The 17,554-nt window shown below is 52.9% G+C and overlaps 2 protein-coding genes across 2 annotated transcripts; one reads left to right on the forward strand and one right to left on the reverse strand.

The window, feature by feature from the left end:
- Positions 1-10,213: 10,213 nt before the first annotated feature.
- RFESD (Rieske Fe-S domain containing) lies at positions 10,214-14,980 on the reverse strand. Its single transcript, XM_063320356.1, has 6 exons — positions 14,360-14,980; positions 13,123-13,216; positions 12,576-12,811; positions 11,552-11,732; positions 11,427-11,461; positions 10,214-11,204 (listed from the first exon to the last, which is right to left on the reverse strand). Exons 1-6 carry the CDS (start codon positions 14,468-14,470, stop codon positions 10,911-10,913), a joined length of 951 nt encoding a protein of 316 aa, XP_063176426.1. The 5' UTR covers positions 14,471-14,980; the 3' UTR covers positions 10,214-10,910.
- A 334-nt stretch (positions 14,981-15,314) lies between these two features.
- Positions 15,315-17,325, forward strand: GPR150 (G protein-coupled receptor 150). Its single transcript, XM_063320445.1, has 2 exons — positions 15,315-16,662; positions 16,810-17,325. The coding sequence occupies exons 1-2, from the start codon at positions 15,910-15,912 to the stop codon at positions 17,323-17,325; spliced, it is 1,269 nt and encodes a 422-aa protein (XP_063176515.1). The 5' UTR covers positions 15,315-15,909.
- The last annotated feature ends 229 nt before the right edge of the window (positions 17,326-17,554 follow it).

The raw sequence follows: 17,554 nt of genomic DNA on the forward strand, positions 1-17,554 counted from the left end.
CCCTGCCCCAGCCGGGGAGGGCTCTGCTCCCTGTGCGGGCAGAGAACAGAGACATTTCAGGGGCACATGGGGCGCTGGTGGCCAGCACCTTCTGGCTGATGCCAACACCTCTGGCTCCCTCCTGGCCGTGGGAAGAGCCGGGGGGCCAAGGGCGGCCCTGGCCGGAGGGGTCCAGAGGTCTCTGTGCACCTGGGCTCTGACCTTGGCTCTCTTCCTTTCCGCCCCAGCCCTTGAAGGCGCGGTGAACGACAGCAGCGCATTCGTGTCTTCCCTGGCGGCTCAAACCCTCATGATTATGAAGGCAGCCGTGAGAGAGCCTCCCTCCAGGTTCCGCCTGCAAGCGCCGTGCTCCTGGCTCCGGAGGGCGTGGAGAAGGAGGAGCACAGCCGGCATGCCTGCATCTCCCAGCCGTTAATAAAAAGACTGTGGAATTTCATGTGGTGTTTGGGCTCTTCTTCCCCATCCCACACTGCCCTGCTGCCCCCCAGACACCCACGGGGACCTACTCTGCCGGGCCACCCCTGCACCGTGTGGAGCCCCAGCCCTCCCGAGAGCTGGAGGGGCCACATCGGGGGTGTCTAGGTATGGAATTGGCCATGTCGGAGCCCGTTGCTTCTCCACCACGTGCTGAGCAGAGCGGCAGTTCCTGGCCCAGGCACGCTCGGGGCGCCGGCAGGGGTGGAGAGTGGCCCCACCAGTGGTGGCAGCCCCACAGGAAGGCCAGAGGTGCTGGACGTGGCGACATCCACGTGTATGTGGGCTCGCGGGTCATGTCTCTATGGATTGGCCAAGCCTGAGATAGGAGGGTGTTAAGGAAAGCTTCCGCGCTGCAGTGGAATTGCTTTCTCTGAATAGAGGAATGAAAGACAAGTAAGCCCTTGACGCGTTTTAGGTCTCCATGTTCTTGTCAAGGCTAGAGCAGCATGTCGTGGTTTCACCCCGGCCAGCGACCAGGACCACGCAGCCGCTCACTCACTCCCCCCTGCTGGGGTGGGGCCCAGAATCCCAGAATCCCAGACTGGCCAGGGTCGGCAGGGGCCTCTGGAGATCACCCAGTCCAATCGCCTGCCAGAGCAGGGTCACCCAGAGCAGGTGGCACAGGATGGCGCCTCCTGGCAGGTTTGGAGTATCTCCAGAGCAGGAGGCTCCACACCTCTCTGGGCAGCCTGTGCCAGGGCTCTGCCACCCCCACAGGAAAGGAGTTTTCCCTCACGTTGAGATGGAATTTCCTGTGTTCCAGTTTGTGCCCATTGCCCCTTGTCCTGTCGCTGGGCACCACTGAGAAGAGTCTGGCCTTGTAGATATTTATAGAATCACAGAATCACAGAAGCATTATGATTAGAGAAAACCTTTACGATCATCAAGCCCAACCATCAGCCCAAGATTGCCAACCTGCCACTAAGCCATGTCCCTCAGCACCACTTCTGACCATATTTTAAATACCTCCAGGGATGGTGACTCCACCACTGCCCAGGGCAGCCTGTTTCCATGCTTGACAACCCTTTCTGTGAAGAAATTTTTCCTAATATCCATCCTAAACCTCCCCTGGCACAACTTGAGGCCATTTCCTCTTGTTCTATCACTTGTGTTTGGGAGAAGAGCCCGACCCCCACCCGGCTACCCCCTCCTTTCAGGGAGCTGTAGAGAGCGAGAAGGTCTCCCCTCAGCCTCCTCTTCTCCAGGCTGAACACCCCCAGCTCCCTCAGCCGCTCCTCACAGGACTTGTGCTCCAGACCCCTCACCAGCTCCGTTGCCCTTCTCTGGACTCGCTCCAGCACCTCAATGTCTTTTTTGTGGTGAGGGGCCCAAAACTGGACACAGCCCTTGAGGTGGGGTCTCACCAGTGCCCAGTATAGGGGAAAGGTCACTGCCCCAGTCCTGCTGGCCACACTGTTCCTGATACACGCCAGAATGCTGATGGCCTTCTTGGCCACCTGGGCACGCTGCTGGCTCATATCCAGCCACTGTCAACCAACACCCCCAGATCCTTCTCCCGCAGGCAGCCCTCCAGCCACTCTGCCCCAGCCTGTGGCGTTCATGGGGTTGGTGTGACCCAAGTGCAGGACCTGGCACCTGGCTTTGGTCAACCTCACACCACTGCCCTCAGCCCATCCATACAGCCTGTCCTGATCCCTCTGTGGAGCCTTCCTGCCCTCCAGCAGATCAACAGTCCTGCCCAACTCGGTGTCCTCTGCAAATGTGCTGAGGGTGCACTTGATTGCCTCATCCATGTTGTTGGTAAAGGTATTCTAGAATCATAGAATGGTTTGGCTTGGAAGGGACCTTAAAGATCATCCAGTTTCACCCCCTCTCTTAGTGTAAGAAGCGTTATGAAGATGACTTGCATAGGAGTGCAGTCGATATTCCCTGAAGAGAAGCAGTGATCACATTAAGCGTGCTCAGGTCTTGCAGAATATTGAAATAGAGTGTTGAAAATACGGTGTCTGATGGTGGTCACACATGAACTGATGGCTGTAGTTGGGAATCACTCTTAGGTGCGTATTTGTCACGGATGAGTGGAATGCACCTCACTCGAAAGACAGAAGCCGCAATATGTTTTATTAAGGTAAAATAATAATTTGACAGTTGAGTAAGTTTGATGGAATTTAACAAAGTGTAACAGTGGTTCAGTAAGTTTGGTGGCAAGGTTCACCTTATTAATTACCGCATGGAGGAAACATACAAAGGAAAATTGAGTTCGACTCGAGCTAGAGTGGTTCACACAGAGACCAGAGGGGCAGAGTAAAGAGGGCCTTGCCGTTGAGATACAGGGTTCAGAGTGGACCCCCCCCAGCTCTGTTTTTGGAGCCTGGGTGTGGCTGGGTCCAGTCTGAGTCTCAGACTTGAACAGTGGTTTATGTCTAAAGGACTCATCCATACAACGTTTAGAATCATATTAACTCTATGGGTTAGTGACGGTTCATAGCATTAATGTGGCGTGCTATCGAGTACACAGGTGATCAGTCGCAGGTAGGGGATCTCTCTGCCTCGGGTGCGGGAGGATCTCTTAGTCTCATGTAAGCAATCTCAAGCCTTGAGAGGGATCTTCTCAAGGGGGGAGTCACCCGGCCTGCGGTCCAGCTGCAGTTCAGGGAGAGCTCCACCTGGGCCCAGCCTGATGGCAATATTTAGGGTGAAATAGTTGGCTGATAGTCAATAGTACGGACAAGATAGATGTCTTCATTTTAGTTCCGGTATCTTGTCCTGTACTTCGCTTGTCTTGCATTTTGGGTTTCAAAACCACCTTTCGAAATATTTTTCAAGACACCTTCACTCCCTTGCATACGAGCCAGGGGCTTTCCGGCTCGCCAGTTCAGCCCCGGGACATGAGGCTGGTTGCTCCTTAGCGAGCCTGAACCAAAGTATGGCGAGGAGTCAGTTGAATCCGACACAGTATTCTGTATCTGGAGACACCCCATCGTTTGAAAGATCCTATTGGCAGGAAGTGTTTCTACTTTTGAAGGGGTTTTTTATTTGCTTAATCAATGCTTTTGTAAAGAAATACTCCTAAAGATCTCTCTATGCTACCTCAGTTATTATTTTTCCATTCTCCTCAGTGAAGGAGGACACAAGGATGTAAAACCTGTTATCACAGACTCATAGAATAGTTTGGGTTGGAAGGGACCTGTAAAGGCCACCCAGTGGCACCCCCTGCCCCGGGCAGGGACACCTCCCACCAGCCCAGGTTGCTCCAAGCCCCGTCCAACCTGGCCTTGAACCCCTCCAGGGATGGGGCAGCCACAGCTTCTCTGGGCAACCTGCGCCAGGGGCTCACCGCCCTCACACCAAAGGATTTCTTCCCAATATCCAATCTAAATCTCCCCTCCTTCAGTTTGAGGCCATTCCCCCTCGTCCCATGGCTCCCCTCCCTGCTCCAGAGTCCCTCCCCAGCTTTCCTGGAGCCCCTTGAGGGACTGGAAGGGGCTGGAAGGTCTCCGTGGAGCCTTCTCTTCTCCAGGCTGAACCCCCCCAGCTCTCTCAGCCTGTCCTCACAGCAGAGGGGCTCCAGCCCTCCCAGCATCTCCGGGGCCTCCTCTGGCCCCGCTCCAACAGCTCCGTGTCCTTCTGCTGTTGGTGCCCCAGCGCTGGAGGCAGCACTGCAGGGGGGTCTCACAGAGCGGAGCAGAGGGGCAGAATCCCCCCCTCACCCCCCTGCCCACGCTGCTGGGGATGCAGCCCAGGCTGCGGGGGGTTTCTGGGCTGCCAGCGCATGCTGCCAGCTCATGGCCAGCTTTTCCCCCCCCAGCACCCCCAAGCCCTTCTCTCAGGGCTGCTCTCCATCCCTCCATCCCCAGCCTGGGCTGGGACCGGTGGTTGCCCTGACCCAGGTGCAGGACCTTGCACTTGGCCTTGCACATGAATTTAGTTAACATCGAGCCTCCTTGCTGCTCAGCAATGCTAGAGTATCCAAACTGATAATGAAAATTCGTGTGAACGCCTGCCTCTCCAAGCTGATGTCAAGTGTCAGGTTTTCTTGCAATGCTGAGTCTCATAAAAAATGCCCTAAGCACTGCAAGGTGACACAGCCCCAGGCAGCTGCTCTTCCTCTGAACAGCTATTGCTTTTCCAATCCAGGCAACGGTGCTGGTCTCTTGGGTGCTGAGCCAGTACAGTGCCAGGAGCTCTGCAAGGCCACAAAACCCATACAGGGGTAGGCAACCACTGCACTGCTCTTCTGGGCTTTTCCTGGGCCAAACTGCAGCTACAGAATTACACAATTTTCCCTGGAGCTATCTGTACTGAATAAACATGCAATTTTTTCAGGATGTTCAATATACACTGTAATAAAAATTATGATGCTTGAATGGGGACAGGACGTATCTTGGACGTTAATCAAAGTCAAGGCAGGACATTTGCAAGCAGAGGTACTATCTCCTATTAAACAACTCATATATAAAAATAAATTTATCAGAAAAGCCTTCAGGCACTCCAGCCCTACTTTAGTGTCTCTCAAAACTTAAGTATTTTTTCCAACTATAGTGGCTGGCTAAATAAAAGGTATTACCTTCATCTGTAATTCCGGGGTCCATAGTCAATCACAGCCTCAGCAAAATACCGAAAGCCCATGGAAAGCCACAAATGAAATAATTTCATTTGTTCCTTGTAATTCAAAGAGTTACATGAATTACAACTCTTTTATAAGATAAGATAGAACACATTTTACCCTAACTTCCATACAGGATAATTATTTCCAGGACAATCTTTCCTTCATAAGCCTTGGATTTCTACCTACTAGTGTTTGCCTCCGGACACCATACTTCCCGAACATCTCTTTAGCAGAACAATCCCACTGTTCAAGCACAGGCGGTGCTTGTCAGGGCCCTCTCTTCCTCCCATGGAGGAAAAGTCATTAATGGGCTAATCACGGTATCTGCATCGATTCCTCTGTGTACCTACAAGCAAAACTGGCACTTTCACTTTTGGCTTGGTTCAGTAATTGATAGATCCCAGATGTTGAAAACTGTGCTTAACCCTTCATTCAAGTAAAAAATTCCACTTAACAGCAGAAAACCACTTACCGCGGGTGCCTCCCACTCAGTAGGGAGAGGAAGCCCCGTCACTGGGACCGACGGTGGGGCTGGCCCCCCAGGGCACTGCCAGCGAGGGGCAGGCCCCCCAGCACAGCCCCTCTCCCCACACTCAACCAGAGGCTCAGGAACCTCTCCAGCACTGTGATTTCCATTCCCCATCCCCAGCTTCCCCCAGGGACCTCCAAAAGCAGCTGCCGAGCCAGGCGGGCAGAGCGATGGGGTGCTTGGAATGGTGCGTGCCAACTCTCTGTTTGAACCATCAGCAGGGGAACAATGTGGATTACTTCTTACCATACCAGGAAGAGCAAGTGCGAACTTCAGGCCTGATTTCATTCCGAAGTTAAGCATGAAATTAGGAACTGCACAATGCTATTGAAAAGGGATTCAAGAGTGAAAGGTTGGTTTTAAAACTGTTTTCCTACAGACTAGATGTTTTCCCTTGCCTGGATCTCCTGTCTTGCAAACGCTGCTCTCACCTGCATATGCCCTTCATAATGTCCTTCATACGGGGTACGTTCAGAAGCTTCTCAATCCTGACTTTATAACTCTTTTTACATTAATGCTGTCCCTTTTTTAATGCACAGCACTCAATGAAGACAAGGGGACACTGCAGAACAAGGCACTACATGCAGAAACGAAAACATAACATACAGCAGCCTGCCTTTGAGTTAATATTGCCCAATTACGGTTTACGGTGCAGCTACATCAGGCCAAGGCTCAAGCTGTGGTTCAAACTACTACAGGCATAGTTTTTGCCCGTCTTTCTCAAAAGGATGGCTCAATGATAGGATAAATATAACTTGTTTATTCTGTTTGAGCTGCTTGTGAAAGCAGCTTACAGAGCCTGAATGTCTCGCAGAGTCATCATGAACATTTTCAAGCGAAAGCACAAAATACATTTCTCTGTTCTTTGCCTGGCTGATTAATGATGGAAAAACAGATGGTGTTTGCTCATTTGTCAAATTAAACTAAACCCCCCAAACTATTACCAACAAAACACTCCTCCTGAATGATTTGGAGGGTTGATCTTAACACGGCTCTTATTAACACATCTCTCCAGGAAGCTCTAATTATCCAGTGACTTTTTGATCTCTTGCCCACAACTACTCATTCCTTCTGTCTCTTCATGGTCCCTTAAATGCCACCTCAGTCTGACCGCCTTCGCTTAACCGCTCCTCGCCTCCCTCCTTATCCTGCCGTTCGTCCCTAATTGCAAACAGCCACGTCCAGGCGTCCTACACCTTCTCCACCAGCTCCCTGGGCGGCTCTCGGTGCCCCCACACACACCCACTTTCAGTCTCCTTGCTCCCAAAAGTGCTTTTCCTGCCTTTTCTGGTTCTCCCTGCGAGCCCCCACCACCTCCTCTTCCCACCTGTCCCGACACGCCTCGCCGCTCACCCAGCTTCGTCCCCGCTGTCCCCCCTCTCCCACCGCATCCAAGGTCCCCCCTGCTCCCCTCCATCCCCCACACCAATCTCACGACTAATCCCATGTCCCGACATGATATGTTGGTGTAACTACAGACCTAGAAAGGGCTGGCAGGACAAGAGACTTAGAAACGTAGAACTCTGGGACATTAAATGGTTATACACTATTTTCAAGTTAGGTGCGTATTCTAGGGTTTCAAAGCTCAGACAAATAAAACAGAATAGCGCATATATTTTTTTAAAGTTAGTAACTTCAAGATGCTGTAGCCTCTGTTCTTTGCTGTCAAAAAAAAAAGGGGGGGGGGGAGGAAAAAAAAAGAAAAGAAAAAAAAGAAAATCTGCCAGCTAACTCTCCCTCCTTAGTTCACAGACACTGGAGTTAATAATTCTCTGTTCCTTCTGCAATCATCAACAAGAAAATTGAAGGGAAAGCATACTAACCGACAAACTTTGGATATTAAATTAATGTGATTTCCCTGCAAATAACAACCTGTTTAAACTAAAAGCAAAAACACCTTAAAAGCTTACAGATAGTTATTATGCTTGAGAAGCAGCGGAGGAAAGGGAGTTATCTCAGCCTGGACATGCGGTTCCACTGATTTCATACGATTAACAGTAAACATATGATTAAACGCTTTGCTGGATTTTAGCCAGAAAATTCAATTCTGCAAAATCCTGAGCACTCTTCCACTAATATGAACACGTTCATTAAACTTTCAAGTAAAACTTCCTATTACTAACATTCTACTAAATGTCATACAGGCAATAGCATATTACTCATAATTGATACCTTCTTAAACTGAACTGCATCTTTATTAATTTAAATAGCTAATTTGTGTTAATGCAGTACTTTTAAAAAAAAGGCAATACAATTACTATCTAAGCAATCACGCGAGTCAATGCAGGTATATCTGAAGACCTTGCAATACTCTTCTTTATACGATCCATGTCTTTCTACAGGACAAGACATCAATGGTCAGGTTTCATTGCAGGTGCCACTAGCTGGGTGCGGAGGGAGGGAAGGGAAGGAATTCTCCATTCCCCCGGCACCACTCAAAGGGATGCGTGGTCCTGGCCCCTTGGAGTACCAGCTCTACCACCTCCCACCTTCCCATCACCTGCCCTCTGCCTGCGAGGGGAGAAGGTTGAGTATTTCTTGCAAAAAAACAAACAAACAAAAAAAGCCCCACAGAACTGGTCAGTCTGTCACAGCATTCCCTAGCAGATGACGAAGATGTGATTCATCTGACAGAAGGCAGGAATTCACATCTGATCTTGTCAGCACTGGCTGGATGAGCAGTCAGCGAGGGGAGGAGGAGGAGGAGGAGGAGGAGGAGGAGGAGGAGGAGGAAGAGGAGAGAAACATTTCTGTGCTGTAGTTGTTCTAAAACCCCAAAGTGAAACAGGTCAGCTCAAGAGCACCTTGAAGGTGCCGTGTCTCCCTATTGACAAGGAGACATGATCAGAGGTGGACATCTAAATTGTGGACATCTAAATTTAAATGTAGTGAAATAAATTGATTGTGGGCTTTGCCTTTTTCATTGTGGTCTGTCATAGAATCACAAATGGTTCAGGTTGGAAAGGATCTTAAAGATCGTCTAGTACCAACCCCCCTGCCCTGGGCAGGGACACCTCCCACCAGCCCAGGTTGCTCCGAGCCCCAGCCAACCTGGCCTTGAACCCCTCCAGGGATGGGGCAGCCACAGCTTCCCTGGGCAATGTGTTCCAGTGCCTCACCACCCTTACCTAAAGAATTTCTTCCTGATATCCAATCTAAATCTACCCTCTTTCAGCTTGAAGCCATTATCCCGTGTCCTATCATTACAATCCCTGATAAAGAGTCCCTCCCCATCCCTCCTGTAGGCCCCCTTCAGGGACTGGAAGGGGCTCTAAGGCCTCCTCGGTGCCTTCTCTCCTCCAGGCTGAACCTCCCCAGCTCTCTCAGCCTGTCCTCACAGCAGAGGGGCTCCAACCCTTGGATCATCTTTGTGGCCACCTCTGGCCCTGCTCCAACAGGTCCATGTCCTTCTTGTGCTGAGGACTCCAGAGCTGGACACAGTACTCCAGGTGGGGTCTCACCAGAGCAGAGTAGAGGTACAGAATCACCTCCCTCACCCTGCTGGCCACACTTCTTTTGATGCAGACCAGGATGCGGTTGGCTTGCTGGGCTACAAGCCTACATTACCGGCTCATGTTGAGCTTCTCATCCACTGACACCAAGTCCTTGTCCTCAGGGCTGCTCTCAAGCCATTATCCACCCAACCTGTATTTTTGCCTGGGATTGCCATGACTCAGGTGCAGGACTTTGCACTTGGCCTGGTTGAACTTCATGAGATTCACACGGGCCCACCTCTCCAGCCTGTCCAGGTGCCTCTGGATGGCATCCCTTCCCTCCCACGTGTTGACCGCGCCACACAGCTTGGTGTCATCGGTGAACTTGCTGAGGGTGCACTCAATCCCACTGTCCATGTCACCAACAAAGATGTTAAACAGCACTGACCCCTGAGGAATGCCAATCGTCACTATTTTCCACGTGGATATTGGGTCATTGACCGCAACCCTTTGAGTGCGGCCATCCAGCCAGTTCCTTATCCACCGAGTGGTCCATCCATCAAATCCATGCTTTCCCAATTTAGAGACCAGGATGTCATGCAGGATAGTGTCAAACACTTTGCATAAGTCCAGGTAGATGATGTCAGTTGCTCTCCCCTTGTCTACCAATGCTGTGGCAACATCACAGAAGGCACAGATGTTTTCCCCTGACACTTCCCGACGCCTCACTACTTTTAAATACATTTATACGAACAATGGTGTTGACACAGACCCACTTACCCTTCACAGACACCAAAAGCCAGACGGCCCTCTGTGTGCTCAAGAGAAACCTACAGATGGAGATGAGGCAACTTCAAACTGAGCCTGATTACGACCAAACTCTGCAAGCAGCCAACATATTGCCCCAAAATGTGCCCCAAAGAACTGCAGCCATGCAAGACGATGCGGAGCATTGGCAGGGTCTCTGTACCCTGGACCCTTGGTCTGGGCAGAGAGCCCACCATGTCCCAGAGCTGGCCTGTCCCTCACCCAGCACAGCTCGGGGGCAACCTTCTCCAGGGGGCTGTTGGAGCAAATCTGGTATTACACAGTGAAGGCATAAAGAGAAACATAACTTTTGGCTCTAAACTGAAAGCACACTTTTTCAAATTAATGTATAAAAAATGTACTTACAATAAATAAAAGCAAACAAGAGCCACTACATTATGTATCAGGTTTTTATACCCAACAGCTTCTTCCTTTTCCAACAGAACCAGGAAGAAGCAGCCATACACGGCAAATGCTTGTCACATTATTTGATGAACTACCAAAAAGAGTTCAGTGAGGAGAAGGAAGAGAAATACTTCTATGGAATCACATTAGTAATACACTAAGCTCCCTAAAATATGCTCAAGTTTTGTACTTCTTTTTGTGGCACTTAATACACGTCCAGAGATTGCTCACATACCTAAAAAGTTAAAACTTTCCATGTAATTTATACCGAAGGCAGTATAAGTACAAACTGTTAAGTATATAAACATAACCTTTACACCTAACTATTTACCTTAAAACTATGTAACGTGTTTTATAAGCAGTAACATACTACATTCCCCCGTAAAACTTAAAACAATTCAAGCAAAATAGGATCTCTAAAATATCAAATATTATGAAGCACTCTGCTGTAAAGAAGTCCTTTTGAAACGCAAGTGCAAAAAAACCCACATTGGCACAAGATCAGCCACATTTCTGACAATGCAGAGCTCCTTACCTTACTCAATTCTACGTGTTTCAATGCTTTAACATAACATTAACACTAGAATTTAATCTGGAGACAATCTTCATGGCCACAGTACATTTTTATTTCATGACAATGGTTCTTCGTTGGGGCATTCACCAGGATTCTCTCCCTTCTGGCCATCACTTAGCTTGCTGCTTGTGAGCTGCTTTGTTTTTCCATAGATAAATCACCACCATTTTTGTACTTCTCAGCAAAATAATCGGAGTCAAAGCTTACAGACAGATCTGGAGGACTCACATAAACGTTTCCATTGTCTACTGTGACTTTATGAATCCTCTGTTTGACTCCTTTTGATTGCCACTGTGGTGTTGGCGATGGCTCCAAAGGGTTTATTCCTTCATACAACCCTTCTCCTGTTTCCAAAGTAATTTTATACTTATGCCAAGGACAGACAATACACGCTTGACCATTGATATCCTGCAAGAAGAACAAGAAAAAGAAAAAAATAGCAAGTCATCGGCTTCTGATTCTTCTCCTGGAAGAATCTCTGGGGCAAAAGACTTGTTTGGCGATTCGGCTGTATTTTACATGTATATCTATTTCTTTTGATGTTATGTTCAGCTAAAAGTATTCCAAAAAACGTAACAGAGTTTTCACATGACTCTGTGCCACTACATCATTTTTATTTTGCTTACGTACCTCTATTTCTCCAAGACACAACGGGCCTCCTTCATCTGAAACACGGCAGAACACAGTATTAATTTATGCAGCAGATTTTACGCTTAATTGTTGCAACATTGAGATCATATGTGCAAATATCTTACGGTAGCAGCGAGAGTCCAAAGCATGAAATTTCCCTTCATGGTAGAAAATGACGACTTCTCTGCCATTGACTTTGGCTGTTATTCTTCGGGACTTCTTTATGTCTTCTTCTTTGCCAATTAATATAAGACCGTCTGGCTCCACTTCAACTGTGCCTGTGCTTGAGCTGGGCAAATCCACATCCTTAAAATACAAAAAAAAAACAAATAAAAAAAATTTCAAAATTCAAAAAGCCACTTATAAAGCAGTTCATGTTTGGATTTCTATGTGTAGAATGGATCGATGTCTGGGTCCCAGAGAAAAGCCACCCGTTTAACACATGAGATGAAAGGAGCGGAAGTTTTAGTAAAAGACTATCAATGTGCACACAAAGCCAAGCTCGGGAGTTTGGTGATAATGTTCGGGCAACGCATTCACTAACAGAACCGGGACTGGGAAAACCAGCTGCTGCAAACCTGATACCTGAGGCTGAGGCAAGATAAATTCTAAATCACTTTTCACTTACTCTGCACTTTAATTGCCACATCCCCTGGAAAGCTCTGTGCAACCGAATACAAGGATGGTAAATGTAAAATACTATACAATTTAGCTAGGCGATGGTTAGCATTTACATGTAAATCCAATACTCTTGAAATAATATTATGGCTAGAAATACAAACTGATATAAGTTGATAAAATTTTCAACTGCAAAAGGGGACAAAAAATTGTTTATTGAGAAGCTGTATTCAACCTGGCCTTTTTAGCAGATGTCTGCCTTTCCCTTCCTCCTCTTACATATTTCAAATTCAAATGCCTAATAGCCTCTCCCAGCAGAGGACGTGAGTAGTTTTATCACAAAACCTGCCTTCCTATTAAAGTTGCTTACAAACGTGTTCCAGTTCCCCCCGAATTCCCACTACGACCATAGTACCCTCTCTTGCCCTGAAAAATCAGGTAAAAGAGGTCAGGATGGGGACGCGGGCGGGCGATGCCGCAGCAGGGGGTGCGGGGCCCCCGCGGGCAGCGTGGCAGCGAGCCGCCCCGTACCTCGTGTCCACGCCAGATCGCGAGGAAGATGAGGAAGCAGAGGAGGAAGTGGAGGCTCAGAACGATGAGGTCCAGCATGGCCTCTCCCCGCCGGGCCCGTGGCACCCCGTCGTGCCCCACTCGCGTCTGCGGGGGCGAGCGTCCTGGACCCTCTGTGCGTGCAGGCGGGACGGCCCTTCTGGCACCCGCGGCAGGACGCAGGGAGGCTCGGCACGGCGGGGGCAGCTCTGCCGGGGCTGATAAGGAGCAGGGAGGCGTTGGGCTGGCCTGATAACAGCAGAAGAGAACTCTGTGTCCCTCCTGAGCCCCTGCCACCACCACCAAGGGGGACACACCGAACCGAAACCCTGCTCAGAGCCACGCGTTACGTTATGTGTTTGTTGGGGACAAGCAACAGCACATTCTCTAACACACTATTACGCTGGGAAGACTGGGGTAAATAAGAGTGTGGCGTTTTCAGGGCCAGTTGTTATCTGATTTGCACACAATCAACCACAAGAACCGACTCTCTGCTTTCCAGTTTAGAGGAACTTCCACCCAGTCTTACCTAGAAAGTGAAACGTCGCGGTCAGACTCACGGGACCATCCAATAAGGCGTTCACGCTTATTTTCCTCAGGAAATCACCATAGCATGCAGCAAGCTAACCACAAGAACTGGTGTAAGAAATCCCTGATTTTTTACTGTCACCTTTTGGCTGACTTAGTGTATAAACTTCCCAGATTGGCCAAAATCTTAAAATGCAGAAGCCCGTAGTTAGAAACACTCTTACGAAGGCACCTCTAAAAAATTGCATATCTATAGACGTACACATATTGAAATACAGACACACACAGACGTCTCTCTACCTACATCCACACACACACACGTACATGTCCAGACCAGTATTAAAATAACACTGGGTGCTGAACCTCCAGCTCATTTAGCAATGTTTTTTCTGCAGTCAGCCTGGATTTTGTACACATAAATTGTCCAGGCACCCCAGCCTGAAACCCGTCCCAGACTGTCAGCACGTTGTGGACTCTACAGGGCCCAACTGGCGTAAGCCATTAATAGCCAACGGCTTCGCTTTACAGGCAAGACTGGCAGGCTTATCTACAACCAATTGCAGATTAGGAACTGCCTTGGCACATCGGGGTCCTACAGAAGGAAGCCCTCATGGTCACGTACACTTGTTAATATGCTAATGAGCTTGGTGGCAAAAGACTTCCCTCAGAGCGCAGTTAAGGACTCTTCATCACAAAAGACCCTCTTAGAATCACAGAATTCTAGAACTGTCTAGGTTGGAAGATACCTTTAAGATCATCAAGTCCAACCATTAACCCAGCACTGCCAAGTTACCACTAACCCGTGTCCCTCAGCCCCACGTCTACACAGTTTTTAAATCCCTCCAGGGATGGCGATTCCACCACTGCCCTGGGCAGCCTCTTCCAATGCTTGACAACATTTTCAGTGTAAAAATTTTCCCTAATGTCCATCTAAACCTCCCCTGGCGCAACTTGAGGCCGTTTCCTCTTGTCCCATGGCCTGTTCCTTGGGAGAAGAGCCCGACCCCCCCTGGCTACCCCCTCCTTTCAGGGAGCTGTAGAGAGCGAGAAGGTCTCCCCTCAGCCTCCTCTTCTCCAGGCTGAACACCCCCAGCTCCCTCAGCCGCTCCTCACAGGACTTGTGCTCCAGACCCCTCACCAGCTCCACTGCCCTTCTCTGGACTCGCTCCAGCACCTCAATGTCTTTTTTTGTGGTGAGGGGCCCAAAACCGGACACAGGACTCGAGGTGGGGCCTCACCAGTGCCCAGCACAGGGGGACGGTCACTGCCCCAGTCCTGCTGGCCACACTGTTCCTGATAGAGGCCAGGCCTCTTACTGCAGGCCTACCGTTGGCCACTTTCTCATCCATTAAGGGGACGTGTACCTGCAACGTACGAACAGAAAATGAGAGATTTCAACCTGGGGCAGCCCAGGCACTGAAATCCCCAAAGGAGGCAGCAGTTTCTCGCCTAGAGGAGTCCCCCGCGCCTGGGACAGGACCCAGCATATGGGAAAGACAACAGGCCTGTGCGTGGTTTCCACCCAACGTGACCTTCTCCTCTTCCACCTCAGCCCCCGGCTCAGTGCCACCCAGATAACATTGCCTCCATGGCTGGAACCAGACCAACAGAGACCTGCTTTCTCCTACCTTTCTTTGCACAGCACAGACACGGGCGTTAAGTGTGGATCAGGAGATCGTTGAGCTGGTGAGTGTCACGTGCGTATCAAAAGCACATTAAAATGGCACTTTGTCGGTCTGCCCTCTCGCACCCCCTTGGGAAGCGCACAGTCCATCACACTCTAAGGTGAAATAATGAGCCGTTTTCCTTGCTCCTGTTTTTTTTCCAGCTTGATGACTGTGTTAAAACCAGCCGTTCAAACACGGCATGGAGTACAGCGGCCCACGTAACCCCCCCCAGCTCAGAATCCTGAGCTCCCAACCAGCTCCCAGAGCAGCACCTACCAATGGAGGTAAAAACATTTCAATCAAAAAAGAGAAAAGGTTATTCCCCCGCACACACGCTTCAAGTTGATTTTCTACTAGATTTTTTTCCCAATGTTTTCCTAAGAATTTGGCTGCTTTGATGTTTTCTGAGTCACTGCACAGCGCGCTGGATGGAGGCGTCCCTGCAGCCAAGTGCCATCTGCTGGGAACGACGGTCGAAGGGATTTGGGAGCAGCCAAAGAATCCGTCTTCCAGCTAGAAATACAGCTGGGCTTATGAGTCGTAGTAATTCACTGCTCTACTCTGCCCTGCTCTAACTCCGTTCCCTGCTTCGGGGAAAGGGAAAAACACAGCGGGTCTGACGTGCCCCGGCGATACCGGTGTGGGGGCGGCAGCCGTCGGGGGCTGCCCCGGGTCCCAACAACAGGTGAAGACGCGACGCCCCCCCCGCTCCCCGCCGCTGCCCCCCCGGAGGATGCTCCGCTGCGGCGGGCAGCGGCGGGGCCGCCGGGGGGGACCGAGCGGAGGCGGGTGGACGTTACCGAGCCGCCGGGGGAAGATGCCCGATGGTTCGGGGCGGGGGGGTAAGAGCGGGGGAGAGGACCACCGGGGCAAGATGCCCGCGGGCCCCGGCCTGTGCAGGGCATGAGGACCACCGGGAGAAGATGCCCGTGGTGCCGGAGGGAAAGGACCACCGAGGCAAGATGCCCGGCGGCCGCGGGCGATGCAGGCGATGAGGAACGTCGGGGTAAGATGCCCGCCGGTGCCGGGGGGGTGAGGACCACCTTGGGGAGAGGACCGCCCGTCCCGGGGAGAGAGGACCGCCGAGGGAAGATGCCCGCCGGTGCCGGGATGTACAAGGGATGAGGACCACCGGGACGAGACGCCCGCCGGTGCCGGGGGCGGGGGGCGTGCGATCCGCCGTGCGCGCAGCCCACCCCCGGTGCCGGCTGACGGCCAGCCCCTATAAATGCCTCCGGGGAGCGCCGAGCCGCCGCCGCCGGGGGAGCTGGGGGTCGCGGGCGGGCGCTGCCCCGATGGAGGAGGACCCCTTCCCCCCAGGCCTCAACCTCTCCGCCCCCGGCGCCCCCCCGCCCGGCCCCGGCCCGCGGGCGGCCTGGGCGGGCGCCGTCCTGCTGCTGGCGCTGGTGGGCAACGGGCTGGTGCTGGGGGCGCTGCGCGGGGGGCGGCCGCGCCGGCGGCGGGACCTGCTGCTGGGCCACCTGGCGCTGGCCGACCTGGCGGGCTGCGGGCTAGCGCTGCTGCCGCGGCTGGCCACCGAGCTCCCCGGGCCGGCCGCCGCCCCGGGCGGCTTCGCCTGCCGCCTGCTGCCGCTGCTGCAGCGCTGCGGGCCGCTGGCGTCGGCCCACGGGCTGGTGCTGCTGGCGCTGGAGCGGCACCGCCCGGCCCTGCCCGCCCGCGGGCTGGCCGCCCTGGGCTGGCTCCTGGCCCCGCTGCTCGCCCTGCCCCAAGCCTTCGCCTTCCGCCCGGCGCCGCGCCCCGGCGGGCCCCGCTGCCGCAGCGTCTTCGAGGAGCTGCCGCGCTGGCAAGGGCTGGCCTTCGCCGCCTACGGGGTGGCCACCGGCTTCCTGGCGCCCGCCGGGCTGCTCTGCTGGGCGTGCGCCCGCGGCGGGGCCGCCCGACGGCGGCGGCGCGGCGGGGGGCGGCGGGCGGCGGGGGCCGGCGGGGCGCGGGCGCGGCGGCTGCCGCTGGTGCTGGCGGGGCTGTTCGGGCTGTGCCGCCTGCCCCGCTGCGCCCTGGAGCTCGGCCTGGCCTCGGCGGGGGGCGCCGGCGGGCGGCGGGAGGCGCTGGCGGCGCTGGGCATCGTGGCGGCGGCCAACAGCGCGCTCAACCCCTTCGCCTGCCTGCTGCTGCACGGCCGGCTGCGGCGGGGGCTCTGCGGCACCGCCACCGGCACGGCCGCCGCCTGCTGCCGCCCCGGCGCCGACGGACAGGGGCGACGCGGGGCCACGCTCCGCCGACCGCTCCGCCGCCGCGCTCCCGGCCAGCCGGGCTCCGCCGGCACCCCGGGCATCCAGGGCTCCCCCGGAACCGCCGGCGCCCCAGGCTCCTCCGGCATCCCGGGCTCCCCGAGCATCACTGGTATCCCGGACGCCCCTGCTACCCCCGGCATCCCGGGCTCCTCCGGCATCCCCACCATCCTGCGCTGCCCCGGTACCCCGGGCACACTGGGCGCCCCCGGTACCCCGGTCTCCCCTGGCACCCCGGCGGCCGCAGCCGCAGCACCTGGGCCGTCTCCACGCGTGGTGCGGTGTTAGTGCAGTTGCCAGGACACGGCTGGTCACGGAAGAGCTCTCATCCCAACACCGGGACCAGGCCGTGCACTGGGAAGCGTTGGGGCAGCTGCGCAATGGTGCCCGTAATCTTTTACCTTGGCATTGGCTGAGCTTTGGGGATATATTTTCTTTTTTTTTACTTATTGGTGTGTTTTCCTGTTGAACATGCATATGGAAGAGGGCAAAATCAGCAGGATGGCTGTTGCCGTGC

This window comes from Chroicocephalus ridibundus, chromosome Z, assembly GCF_963924245.1.
Source record: "Chroicocephalus ridibundus chromosome Z, bChrRid1.1, whole genome shotgun sequence".
Lineage (NCBI taxonomy): Eukaryota > Metazoa > Chordata > Aves > Charadriiformes > Laridae > Chroicocephalus > Chroicocephalus ridibundus.

What these genes read in the sequence shown, in the direction of transcription:
- GPR150 (XM_063320445.1), top strand. Translation starts at nt 15,910, where the DNA reads ATGAGGACCACCGGGACGAGACGCCCGCCGGTGCCGGGGGCGGGGGGC. An exon ending in CCGCCGGGCTGCTCTGCTGG is followed by an intron (nt 16,663 to 16,809) that starts GCGTGCGCCCGC and finishes TGCGCCCTGGAG; the next exon opens with CTCGGCCTGGCCTCGGCGGG.
- RFESD (XM_063320356.1), bottom strand. Translation starts at nt 14,470, where the DNA reads ATGGATGAGAAAGTGGCCAACGGTAGGCCTGCAGTAAGAGGCCTGGCC. An exon ending in TCCCCCTGTGCTGGGCACTG is followed by an intron (nt 13,217 to 14,359) that starts GTGAGGCCCCAC and finishes TCTTGTGGTTAG; the next exon opens with CTTGCTGCATGCTATGGTGA. An exon ending in TGTGTCTTGGAGAAATAGAG is followed by an intron (nt 11,205 to 11,426) that starts GTACGTAAGCAA and finishes TTCTTCTTGCAG; the next exon opens with GATATCAATGGTCAAGCGTG.